Source organism: Pempheris klunzingeri, chromosome 6 (genome assembly GCF_042242105.1).
Source record: "Pempheris klunzingeri isolate RE-2024b chromosome 6, fPemKlu1.hap1, whole genome shotgun sequence".
NCBI classification, from domain to species: domain Eukaryota; kingdom Metazoa; phylum Chordata; class Actinopteri; order Acropomatiformes; family Pempheridae; genus Pempheris; species Pempheris klunzingeri.
The window spans coordinates 16,163,663-16,177,619 of NC_092017.1; the positions used below are offsets into that span (position 1 = coordinate 16,163,663).

The window sequence follows — 13,957 nt, forward strand, 5'->3', positions numbered from 1 at the left end:
TTTGAAGCAAGCTCACAGACTAAGCCCGCTTCCTAACATTCTCACTCCTTCATCTGTTTCCAGCCCTCACATGTCACAGCAGGGGCACTTTGAAGTTCTCATTTAAGGATTTATCAGATGTCTCTCATGCTTATCGCCCTTGATTATTGCTTGTTGGCTATTTAAAAATAACTTGGGCACTTGTGGGGCGGCATGTATTTGATGGAAATTAGGGTACAAGAGCAACTATTAGGCAAGAAGCAATGGTCCAGCTGAGCTGAGTCAGCATTATAAGACACGCTTATATGCTGCAAGGGATTGCTTCAAAGTTACTTATTTCATTTGATACTGATTTGTAACATTTCCACAGGGTAAATCAGCCTCTGATGACTATTTTTGTTAACCTATCATTTACTTGAGAGGGGGGCTCAAGAGCACAGGCCCCAGCCCTTGACATACGGACACACTCAGGGGTCATTATGACTCAAAAGGTCAAAAGCTGAGGGACACACGGTCAAGTCGTAGTGATCTGCCAGAGAACAAATGGCCCAACCTGACGTGTGCTATGTTTGACAGCACATAAACTTCACTTCACAATGACGACCAAAAATGGGGCAATGAGGTAGAACAACTTTATTGTTGACTCACAGCATATTTTAGTAGCCTGCCTTTGGTCAACCTGGTTTTGGAGAAGTTTCCCTATAAAGAAAAGGCTACAAGAACTTTGAACAAAGGGGGAAAATACTGAATGTACCAGTGAAACGCTTTAAGTTAACAAGCTTCATAAATGGGCACTCAGAGTTCCTTCAAAAGGCCCTGGTTTTAAATCCTTTATATTTATGGGCGTAGTTTCACCACCCCTCGTTTACAGGAGCCTCTTCAGGATTTATTGCTGCTCTAAATCAGGACTGAAAGGAAGAGGACAAAGAGGATTCCAATAAGGGCAAGCAGGAATATTTTGCATCTGACTCTTGAGAGTGAACTGTGAAATCTGTGAAATCATAAACCTTTGGATATATTACGGTCTCTTAACAGAAGCTGTCATTACATGTTCTGCAATCAGTTTTCATTGCATGACATCCAAACCATAAGCACACTTTCCTGTGGATCAATGAACATGCCTTTTAACAGCATCCTCACAATGAAAACGTGATTACATACCTCTTGAACACCTGCAGATTGTTGCTGTTTACATTTGGTATTTCATCTTACATGGAAGGAAAACTCACGGGTATGAGTCAGTGCTTTCATAAATAGCAGTTCTCATAAGACCACTTCAATGCATTTAAACTAGAATGTGCACAGGGACTTAATTGCTCACACTGATAAATACATGTAATTCACTGCATGAAGAAAAACTGCACAGCACGCACAGTAATAGTTCAATTATAATGGCTGGCATCAGTCTCTAATTCACAGAAAAAGCTCAGGCCTATATGGATAGTGAATATTGCAATGTTGCACTCCATGTGACCTGAACGCTGTGGTCTAATCACCTTAAAATTCCACAGTATTACAGTAGCCAACAGGAAACCAAGCTACATTTGCCCTTTGACCAGCTGAGCTGGTTCATTTGTCTGGCGCGAGGTGAACATGCTGGTTCCTGTTTGAAATACCATCTACGCTGGATAATCAAAAACATTCTCCTCATCTGCCCCTTCTGAACAGCACTTCATCAGCAGTCCTTGCATGAGGTCTGCCTGCAGTCCTTGATGTCCACTACACAGGCTCTAGCAACATAGAAATATTAAAGAACTTAAGAGGCTGTGCTATTTGTGCTATCATACGGGTAGCTTTAGGTATTTTTGCCTTTTGAGCTACACATACCAGAACCTTTGAAATCAAATCCTGCAGCCAACCCGCGTTAAAGCCACTTTTTGGTTTTACCACAACAAATAACAAATACAGAACACAAGAGCAAGCAAAAACACAACTTTAAAAATGGAGGCACATCTCTGACAAATTGAAGCCTGCTTATACAAAGATGCCCACATACTGCTCGTCACATCTGCCACGGCCAGATCAGAGACAGCCAACAGAAGCACAAAACAATAAATGTTCCATGAATAATAGGTCTTTGGTTATAGACCACTGCACTGGAGACTGATAAGTCTTATTTATTTTTCTTCGTCTTTGGAATTCAGGGAGAAGACTCAATGGGTTATCAGAACATGTTTTCTAGATTGTTTGGGATATACTTGTTAGGGGCCCACATGTTTCTACCTGGGCAAGAACAAATTCAGACAAAGCATGACGGTAAAATCCAAGGCAGATAGGGACATGTGGGTAGATGACTAATCTAGGGTGCCTGAGATCCCACACGGCGAGGCCTCATGGGACCCATGCGAATGTCCATTATCCACAAAGATCAGCACGAAGAATGATGGGAAAAGGTAGGTTTCACACTAAGTCTCAGGCTCTGTCACGCTGAACCACTTGCCTAGACAAATCTGAAACCCAATTAAGAGCCATGTTAGAGGTTGAGCACCATGCCAAGAAACACTGTCCTGTTGTTTTGTGAGTTAAGTCCACAAGACTCATAACTTAATTAAACAAATAGCTACATCCTTGGAAGAGAAAAGCTCTTTGCTGAGGTCTCTAAAGGAAAAAATATACAGCTCAGGAATCTTAAAATAAGTGAGAAGTGGAGGGATAAATAGCCTCATAAAATACAATTTCCAGTGCCCCTGCCATAACTAACACATGGGGAGAGTAATTGGAGTTGAAACAAGGCATTGTGTCTCCTGTCTAAACTGCCGTGTTGGTGTCACGGCCGAGATTTCAGCATGAGTTATGGACGGCGACAGCACACAACAACCTAATGATGCTTCCCAAGGTTATCTGTTCATAAATAACCATTAAGAGTAATGCTGATGCAGCAGCCCAAATCCACAGGCACCTAACATAGGCCACTAGAATGGCGGTAAAAACCTTTGGCAAGGTCAGTGAGGTAATAATTATGAGTTTAATATATTTTGGGTTAGTGGAACATCTTAAAACTGCCTCAGTTGCCAGGTGAAGGGAGGGTCTGTGTTTGGGTGGAAGAGAGGAGGGTGGCAAGATGTCAAGAGCTCCGCCATGCTTTTGCATGACAAACACCAACCTGGAGCCAGCAGTGACAAAGCCCTAATCCAGAAAATCCCTCCTTCCTTTGCTGAAAATCCTAATGAGGATTTGAAGTGCTCGGCAGGGAGGAGACCCAGGGGCTGTGTGGTTACACCTTGCCACTGCTTGCTCTCCCAGTCATTGTCTCCTTATCTCCTTATTGGCCAAGCCTGGCTGGCGATGAAAGAGACATGACAGCATGGTGGGCCTTCGTACACAGGCCCCACGCCTGCTTGGCTCCACGGGAAGCCAGATTCCACAGTCTGCCGCAAACAACCAGGATGATATCAAGCAGGAGGTGGAAAGACAAAACCAACAGAAGCCGTTTACTAAGGACACACGAGACAAAGGAAAAATTCACCCCTTTAGCCTTAACCATTTTAGTGCTGTTTCCAATATGAAATAAATTGGATGCTGTAAAAACTTAGCTTAATAAGCGTTTCATAAAATAATTACCTAAGAAATTATTTGTTTCTGTTCACAAATTAGCTACGGGCCAGCCTTTTCAAAGTACCTTAACTACCAAATGAAGTGGTCAGGGAATAGGAGTGTGGCGACGCAGTGGGGTACTTCTCTTTTCCACAGACACAACTCTGGCACAAATTAGAACTTCAAAAGAATAAGATTACTGCCCGTGGTTCCACAAATGCTTATGAGACAGACAGTATTTTGATTTCTTCTTTTTCAGATAACACACTCAAGCAAAGCTGCTGAAAAGGAAGCCCCTAGTGGAGAGAATGGAAAGCAGATTATCCGTGAGCACAGATACAGCGTCTGCCTCTGAATAATAGGCGTATAATATCTGGATGTATAATTTACCTGATTGGATTTATCTGTGAGATAGTAATCTGCTTTCGATGACCACTATCAGCCTGCCCTGATATACTTCGGTGCGGCATGAGGGCAGGCCAGAGGGAAAAGTTGTCCGTGTGAAAAAATGAAGGAATGGCCATCTCCATGAAGTTAGATAAATGTGCTTCCATGGTTACAAGAAACCAGAGCAAATAGGTGGCGGCACAGCACAGGGAGGAGCTGGATCCTGTTCTTGCAGATTCTGGCTCATATTAAGCCCTGGGCTTTTACTTCCAGTAATTACATTTCAGAACACCTTGATTGTCTATTTCAATCCATTCACTTTGAGATGAAGGTTTTAAGTCTCTTCTCTTTCCCTTTCACATGGCACAAAAAGCGGACTTTTAAAGGTGCCCTTCCCTGTTGCCCTTGAGAAATCTCAAGTACTTCAAACGTTTCAAGCTTTGACGAGAAACAATAGTGTGGTTTCGGGGTGTAAGGAGGGAACAGAAATTCTCTGACAGACTTGTTCGCACAAGTTCTGCCACTGAAACTCAGCTTTATGTCATGGCAAACTCTTTATGTACCCTTCACCTCAGAGACACAACCACTACAGGCCCTGTAGCAATGCAATGACAACAAGCAATTTAGAGAAAACAACTGCTGTTACGTAAAATCCCTATGACCTACTTAGAGAGGGTGGTATTTTACGTATTGTAAGGTTTGCAAACTATAAAACCAGCAATGCCACATGATTAAGATGAAAAAAACAATTACTAAAAGGCATCCACTATGTGAATACAGTTTGAAAACAGTAAAGCTGATCACAATAAGGGCAGATGCAGCACCACCAGACAAATACCAGAGAAATATAACACAGACACATATTTTTCTGATATATTGTTGGCACTTTGTCTACCATGTGGCAAACTTTGCCCCCTACCTCTGAACACAAAATCCTTGCTCTGCTCTTTAATTCTGCCTCACCGTAATTCTAACCATCTTTGGAAAAACCTTTGAAGAGAGCGTGTGGCTGAGCTAGGTGTGAATTGTTATTCTGTCGCTGATACAGGAAAATCCTTTCAACCCCACCAGACTTGACTAAATTATTTTGGAAGACATGTGAGCCAATTTAACCATGTGTTGCAAGAGAAAATCACCACAGTTTTTACATTTTGCAAAAATATTATTACTTCATGAATTACACCTTCACCTCATTCCTGTTGAGTTGCTATGGTGACATCCGCAGAGGACATCGGTAGGACAAAAGGAAATAAACCTGCTGCTTCAAAGAAGATCACTCTGAATGCCAGAGGGCAAACTTGTGTTGATGCAAAACAATTTCAAAGCAGGTCAGAGTAAAGCATAGTGATTAAAGTGATAGACAGAGATGTCTAGTGCTTCCTGACCTGTCTCACCTACCGTAAAATGGTCATCTGTGTTAAAAATGACTCCCTGTATGAACATTGTATCAGGGTCTTGAATGTAACCAATTTCCTAGACTGTTGAATTTAACTATTGGTGCTCTCTTATTTAATCAAAACTATAAGTTGTCTCATAAGTAATGAGACAATAAGTAATTTATTTTATCCTCCCTGCGTGGTAAATGTCTTTCAAACTCAAAGCCTCCCCCTTTGTAATGTAGACTTCCCGTAAAAAAGTTGTCAGGAAAAGAATCTTCAGAAAAGAAAAAGTCTCAAAACCCAAGCCGAAATAACTCCTGATGATACCATCAGGGTAGACTTTGGAAATCTCCCTCCAGAGCCACAGAAGGCATGAGACAACTGTTTTAACAGACTGAGTAGTACTCCCTGTGATGAAAAAACTGAACTTGATGTGTAAAATTGATGCATCTTTAATTAAATTGAGGCCAAACTGTAGAATTTACAAGAGTCGTTAAAACTGGGAAAATGTTTGAGTTCTATGTTAGAAAATCCCAGATGATATTTAATCTCCTATCATTATGTCCATACTGATATTGATATTGATTGCAGTATCTGTGTCACAACAAGGCTCTCCTGCGCTTTAGTAGGATTACGGACATACTGCAAGATCGCTGGCTCAAATTTACGTTCCAAGATTGTCCAAACAATCACAGTGTATAAAACTACCTGTATTTTAACAAAATGAATATAGCTTTAACAGTTGTACCGCATAAACAAAACAGCACTTAAAAAGTAGCTGTTCACAAAAGGGAGGAAAAAAAGATCTCTCATGGTGTTGAGGCTATTTTTTTTGTATTTTTGTACTGATTGTAATAAAAGCAGCGCAGCATGGTTTAATGGCAACTCTATATCATTAGGTTCAAAATCTCCACATATATACATATATATTCTGTAATATACTCTATATAGCATAATTAGAATAATATGGCAAACCAATTTCAGAAACTAATGCCACTGACTGGGCTGCTGAGGACTTGGATGCATACAAGAAAATCTTTCAGGGTTGAGATGAAAATAAGGAAAATGTGAGATGAAAGCCTTGGAATGGCAGTGAGTCAGCTGAGCAAACACAGATCACAGACATGTATACTTGTGGACATGTTTCCCACTGATGGAATCAAATGTGGAGGATGAGACATAAATTGTATAGAATGAGGTCAGAGAGAAACACAATCCCCCACAGCTACAGCTTCAGCCTTGGCTGTGTATACCTCTTTCGTCAAACGTAAAAACCGAGGGGGAAAAAACAAACTTTAAACTATTTACAGCATTCCACTAACCCATTTAATTCAATTATAAAATGCATTAAAAAGATATTAGGGGTAGACGCAGTTTAATGAAGCATGTTTACTTGGGGATATTGTTTGTAATGAACTGTTTCTGGGCTGATCTCTGCAGCTGAGATGGGAAGTGGGAAGGATGTGATGGTGGAGGGGAACCAACAAAAAGGTGAAAGACAAATATCATCAAGAAATGGGTTTATTCCTCTGTTCCTCTGACTTGAAAAAAGCATTTCCTTGTGTACCACAATCACTGCTTACTCTCTCTGTTTGCCTGGGGAGTGTTTTCACCTACAAATCACATGGAGTCACCTGTCAACAAGGAGTCTCACCACATGTACAAAGGTTTGTACAACCCCTTTGGCAGATGCACCCTGACCAACAATTAGGAGTTGGTCTTGTAACATCAAGATCCCTCACTGGCTTCCCACCTTTCAAACACTACTGACTGAGCTCGAAACAGCAGCTACTTTCCTCTTACATAGCTTTACTTATAAATACCTAGGCATTAAACTTGCAAACTTATCTTTGCATGAGGTGCCAACCTATATGGAATACATATAATTATTTACAGCTACTATTGAGTGACTTCTGTTACTAACAAAGATCAAATCAAAGCCGGATGATGCATGAGAAACACATGTATCGTGGCAGCGTGTCTTGCTACAGTGTAAATTAAACATCCTGAGAAAACATTACCTTCCAAACTCGAATCAATAATTCTACATTATTGAGCTTGTTAAAAATCAATAAAGCAGGTATAGTGAACAGTTGGCTAGAGCTTTAACAGTTGGCACCAACAAGCCAAATCTGATGACTCTTCTGATATATTGCACTGAAAAGATGCCAACTTTGGTTTGTTCTAAATCCAATCATCCAACATCTGAAGTAATGCACCTCTATTCTTGTGATTAAACACTAACATGTTAAGGATACACTTTATGAGATATGTTCTGGATGCATAAATCTTGTAATTACGATACAGCTGAGAGTGATTCAATCAAAGCTAAATGCACTATGATTAAAACACATTCAGGCTTTATATTTTTCGAGGTGTGAAATCTGTGTGTGCCTGCCATGAGACAGAACATTTTAGCGAGGAATTTACAAATGGATCCAGCTCTGATGCCACTGGGAACAACTGACGCTTTCAAGCAGAAAATCTCAGACAAATCACAATTTACCAACTAATGAAACCACTCAAGATTATCCCCCATCCGCCTGTGCCCACTGTCCTCAGAGCTGCATTACTTGCAAGCACCGCCTGTACTCGGAGGAGCAGCTTTGGCTTGAGTCACAATTTCACTGCTAATGCTGTATTCCTAAATAAGACAAAAGCAAAAAATATTCTCCAGTACTGCCTGCCATTGAGCCTAAAACAATACTCATTCAGGAGATGATTACAAAACACTGCCATGAGAACAAATCAGTATGTTTTTAGAGAAAAAAGATGATTCATATGTACTTACCCTCTGTGGAGTGTACTTGGGCTAGTGTGATGAGAAACCAGCAGAAGGTGTGTAGTTTCCACAGGGAGCATGCCATGGCGCCTGGTCTTGATGGTTTGTGACAGGTTTGTGTTGTGACTGAAAGGTTCTGATTAAAAAAGTCCAAGCCAACTGGTCTCAGAGATGCTCATCATTGATCCTCTCACCTGTGGAGCAGACCAAGACAGACGTTCAGCTCAGGGATGAAATTTATTCCACACGCGAGCTCTGTCCCTGTTTGACTTTACAGATGTGTTCACCCTGTCACACTCTTATCACAAAGCACTTGATGCTACATTTACATTCCACTACAGAAATGTGACAAACCTTAAGCTGTGAAATGCTGCAAACCAATGCCTGCCACTAAAATAAACCCAGAGGCTCAATAGTCTTGAGAAGGGAAATCCCTTAATTGTAGCTAACCATTTCAATGGCAGAGAGTGGGAGTGGGGTGGGACCGGAGCTGTCATCAAACAGATAAGGCCCTCCCTGTCCATCTCCTCGTGACCTATAGCAAGTGATGCTAACCTGATCAGTGGTGTGTCAAATTCTGTTTTCTGGTCCTACTGCAAAGAACACATTGGTACCTTTCTGAGCATTTTTAAATCTTTAAATTACACGAGTTATGTACTTTCCCAGAACACAAAGTGGCACATAAGTAGGGATTTTAAAGTGATGTTGATTGGTAGCAGGGACTTCACCATATGCTGAGACTTCTCATTTCCACAATCCACTCTGTTGTTCCACAACAGAGTGGATTGTGGATTTAAAAAAAAAAAAATCCGTCCTGTAGAGAAAAAAGAGACCAACTTTAAACTGACTTGGCATCAGAAGTTTACAACCACATAGCGGAAATGTTAAATTAACTGGACAGTAACATTAAATGCTAAAACTATCCATGGTAATAGCTTGGTGAACATTAGCCAAAAAGCTTTTCATCCTGCTGCAGACATATTGGTTTGCATTAGGTTGGTTTGTGTCTGAGTAATCAATGGGAAAACTCATAATACATACTATGTCTGGCTTGGTCAAATGCGGATGTTATTTTAACATGACGTTATTTTGTCTACATGGCACAAAACACGGAAAACATTGTGTGTCACAATGTAGGTAGCTCAGTCAGATTTACTTAACCTTAAATAGGCCACATTATAGTGTTATTTCAGTAGAATTTCTTTCTACTGTCATTTCACTTCTGCTGAAGCAGAGGTCCAAAGCTAACAGCACTTCTATTTTACTGATATTTTGTGACTCTTTCCACCCCCGCGCCCTCACCAAACAAACAAATAACGAAATACTACCAAGCAAATGGTCACTTCTCTCTGTTGTGACTGACCACAAACCACCTTATCTACCACCTCTAGCCCCTTCCCTCCCCACCCCCTCCCGCTCCCTTACATGTCTCTAAACCAGAATTCCTCTCTCCCCACCTCATCCATACCTGTCCCTTTAGTACTAGTCTGTTTGAATGTTTGTTTTTGCTCTCATTCGCTACAAAAGCAAATGGCCTCCTCCCTGTCATGGATACAGTGCTGGAGCTGTGTAGGGTGAAACCTAATGCCTACCTGCACGCCCAGGCATGCGTTTCACACTACTAACGGCTCCCTTTTGTCTGTGTGTTTACACTGCTGGGCTAAGCTCAGTACTCTCACTCCCATGAACCATTAGCACATTCACCATGGGATATGGCATCACTCCGGCAACAAGGCACATAGGACCCCATTAGAAACTGTTTTTTTTCTTCTTTTTTATACATTCAAAAACAACATTCTTTTTTTTCTGTGTCTACAGCCTGCAATTGTTTGTTACGATGCAAGGGACTGAATGTTATCTATCATACTAGCAGCTAACAAGAGATCTCTACTGAGAAGACGGTGAGGAATTCTGTTTGTCGTGTACAGTCAGAGCTGCACAAATCAGCTTCGGCTGGCTCCTCCACACTAGAGAATATCCACGGCCTGAAGAGTCTTTGATCTATTTTGTCTGCGTTCTCAGACAGTGTAATAATTCATCACCGAGAAAACATGCGGAGAGCACACATTAGGCAACAAAGTTATAATTAAGCCTGCCATAATCAGCTCATCTAGTATGACATTACGTCTCACCTGAGACCTCTAATTTTAGAGCCATTTAAAAGAGGTTAACAGGAGCAGAGTACATGCAGCCACAGTGTATTTAGTTACAATGGAATAATATGCAGTCTTGAGACCAGACAAATGAAAGGTGATCACTGGGACCAAACATATTGGATTCCAACAAAGACCCTTGTCTTTTAGCTGATCAGTGCATGTGGCACAAATTAAATTTATCAGGCAAGTGGCTACAAATAATCAGCCTACACCTAAAGTCCATACAGTGTAACGAGGTCTTAAGCAGATTGTCTCCACAACAAAGCTGCATAGTGAGCATACAGGCTTAAGCATCGTCATCCGGGCACACAAAGTCTTAGTTCTTACTCTTTTGTCCACATAGTAAGACGGCCAATACTTAGATCACATACACATTTACATTTGTGTTGAGATGTGTGGGAGGATAATTCCGTTCATTCACTCTATTGAAATACACAAAATAATTTACTGTGATACTGTGATGAAGGGTTCAGTTTGACTAAGGTGTTTACATGGTTCACAATAATCCTATTTACCGAGTAATAATGCAGCCAGTTTAGAGTTATTTGATAGAGTCGATAGGTCAAACTATCAACAGATGATTATTATAACCAATTTATTTTTATTCTTCCTTATTTCTCACACAGATTACCATCTAAATGATGTAAATTTATTAAACAAATAGAGAGTAATGACACAGACATCTTCGCTATTTATATGGTTAAGCGTCATCAGCGGTGTACTGAGAACAAATAGTGAAATAGTGAGGCTGGAAAGAGACAGACATGGCTGCACAACCGGCAACTACTTCATGGATTTTTTGGCGGCCCACCGGCCCACCGAGATTCGTCCCGGTATGCCAAATGGCCAGTACACCACCGGCCAGTAAGAATTCACTTGACAAAGGCGGCTTCAATCACAGGAGCTTTCTCTGCGCATTCACTGTCTGTCTGCATCACTGTCAGCCGTGACTGCTTCTCCTTGTTGAGTCGACTATACGAGGTAGCCTGCGGAAAACAACGTTTCGCTGCTGCATCCCGTTGGCACGTTTTTAGCACTTCTTCATAAGCTTTGAGGAGACTACGTTTTTCATTGAGAGAAAATTACTTTATTTTTCTTAGCATTCTTTTCTAGCCAGGCAAAGCACACAAATTACCGTGAGTCAAACTATCATGGGAGAAAAGAAAAAAAAACATAGTATTACTATAGTTTTACATTATATTTCCATATGTTGTCACATAGAAAAAGACCAGAAATGAACACTGTGAGTGAACTACTTGATTGCCATGAGAAAATTACAATTATAGGGATGATTCTGTCTAAAACCTCTTGATCCATATAAGCAGTTAAAGACTGTAACTGTGATCACTATAAGCAGTTGCCACTGCAATTGTTTTTAACATCAAATTTTACAGAGCAAGTTCACACAGGCTCTATCGCTTGAAGTGTTGGTTGTAGCATTAAATTTGTTTCACTGTCACTCAATAAAATGAGTTTTATTTTCCCACCATCCCTAGACTTGTCACCCTTTAATCACATATAGTCCGACTTTGCATCGGGTTCACTCTGTGACCTCTGTGCTGCGTGCACAGAATCAGAGCACAGACACTATGGGCTATACGTGCCAAGACTGATGCTATGCCTACTCGGCTTACAACCTTGACACAAGTAAGATAACCTGGCTGAGGTCTTTACATGATAGCTGCAATAATTGGTGTATTAACTTACTCTGGCTGTAATCAAGTTATTAGAGCCCATAAACACACTAATTTTCTCATCACAGTTGAGATTAATGCAGTGGATTGAGTGCAGTTCCCCAAACTTGTAAAACCTATCTAGAAAAACACTTGTCACATCACATTGCCTCCTGAATCCCAGAACTATTAACTCAAGGTAGTGTTTTATTCCTTAATTTTTGCAAATCAAATACGATGCACCTGAGTGCAACATGAATTATATCTGGTTAAAAGCCTGCATTTCAGTATAGTTGTGTCTTTTTGTTGGCTGTGGGTGCTTGCGTTTACATATGTAAACAATTTATTATAAGTCTCAGACTGAGACAGCAGTGTTAAATCAATATGAGTATTCTTACTGCCTGTCATCATTGCTTAGGGTAAAAAAGAGGAAGCATGCTTCCTACAGTCCTCCTATGTCAGAATGTGAAGACAAAGACAAAATGCCTTTAAACAATTTTGCCTCCAGGCCAGTTGAGACCCCCTACCACGAAAAAAAATGCAGAACGTAGATCCTTAGTACATGGGGATGGGTGTTCTGTAAATCACTGATAACAGTCCTATACTTTAATATATTTTGTATCACGCTGTGAGTGTTTAACATGCTGAGACACCAAAGGCGCAGACTGGAGGGAGATTGCCTGACTGCCGTTCTCCTCATTAAACTTGCTGAGGTCTTCCCTCTCAGCTGGAGGTGTCTTTTCTCTCCCCGCCTTGAAACAGAAACCACCGGTGATCATAACTTGACTGTTTTTCTAAATAGCCCTCAATCTCAGAACAGGTGTTAGCATCTGTAACAATGTGTTGCTGTGCTGCGGTTCCGACTTTATACTGGGCATGGACAGATGATCAGGAGGATCATCATCATCAGCGTGGCTGTTTCTAATGCACGAGACAAATGATCAAGGCAATTTTCTGTGATTGTTAAGCACAGATTGCTAAAATGTCAACAGGCATCACACTGTTTTGGCTAAATATGAAGTCATTGCAGACAGATGTTGAAGTACTCTGAGAAATGGAGAAGCCACAGGGGCATGGACCCAGAGGCTTTAAACATATGTGTGCTTGATATATTCGCAATAAAACAGAATGCTTTATAATAGACAACTGAGTGAAAAAATTGTGAATTGCTGGAGCTCATTTGGTGTTCTTAAGAAATAAAAGGCTTAGTAACTGGGATGAAGGGGGTTGTAAGAAAATAGGGGAGGAGGGTTGATTGAAAAGGACAGTTTGAAAATTTGAATGCAGTGGGGGTCTGACAACAAGAGGCAGATGTGAAAGAATGCCGGCCTTCATAGACAAAGGTCCTGGTTGTCCCTCTCTAGCTGTTAGAGGGCCACAGGAGAATAGAAGAAGAGTTGGGCTATTCTATAAATGAGGTCTGGGAGAAAGGAGAGGGGGCCCAGAATAAAGAACCTGAGTGGGGGAGGGGGGTCAAGTTACAATAAAAGATTGACAGCTTGCAAGTCTTGCTTGACCCTTGAATTAGCCCCTGAGCTTTCAAAAAAACCCAAGAAAGACTTGGGATGTTAATTGTCATGGAACATCACAGGGATGCAAAGGACGGGAAATATGGGGCCGGAGATTCACTGAAATGTAAATCAGAACCAACAGACCACCACATGTTGAATGAAGGGGGAACACATTTGGTTTCTATTGGGTTTTCCCAACAGCATCCTCATACATGAATTCATACATACTATAAGACTCCTCTTATCTCTGTTTCTCTTCCCCACTTTGAGGGAAAAACTGAAATACCTGGGGACACAGAGCTCAGGCACAGAACACTCAGGATCAGCTGTGGAGGAAATATATTCCCAAAAGAGATTGTGTTCCTGCTTTGACACTGCTTAAGATGTACAATTTGCAAGCGTAAATCAGAAAATTCGCACCCCAGAGGAGAGAGATTGGGCTGGTGATCGGATGAGTCTGGAGCCCCACTGAGTCAGATATGGGGCAGGGAGGAATCAGAGGCTGACCCCTCCGCTGAGGGAATGATTGAGAGCAGCACAGGGCCAGAGGGGCTGA

General features: G+C 41.2%; 1 protein-coding gene across 14 annotated transcripts in view; it reads right to left on the reverse strand.

The window, feature by feature from the left end:
- Positions 1–13,957, reverse strand: part of adgrl2a (adhesion G protein-coupled receptor L2a) — a 94,304-nt gene that overhangs the window by 63,952 nt on the left and 16,395 nt on the right. For all 14 annotated transcript variants that reach the window (XM_070832718.1, XM_070832719.1, XM_070832726.1 and 11 more), the window contains exon 2: positions 8,071–8,255. In XM_070832718.1, coding sequence (XP_070688819.1) covers positions 8,071–8,146 — 76 coding nt within the window. In that variant the 5' untranslated portion in view covers positions 8,147–8,255. The remainder of the gene's footprint in view (positions 1–8,070; positions 8,256–13,957) is intronic.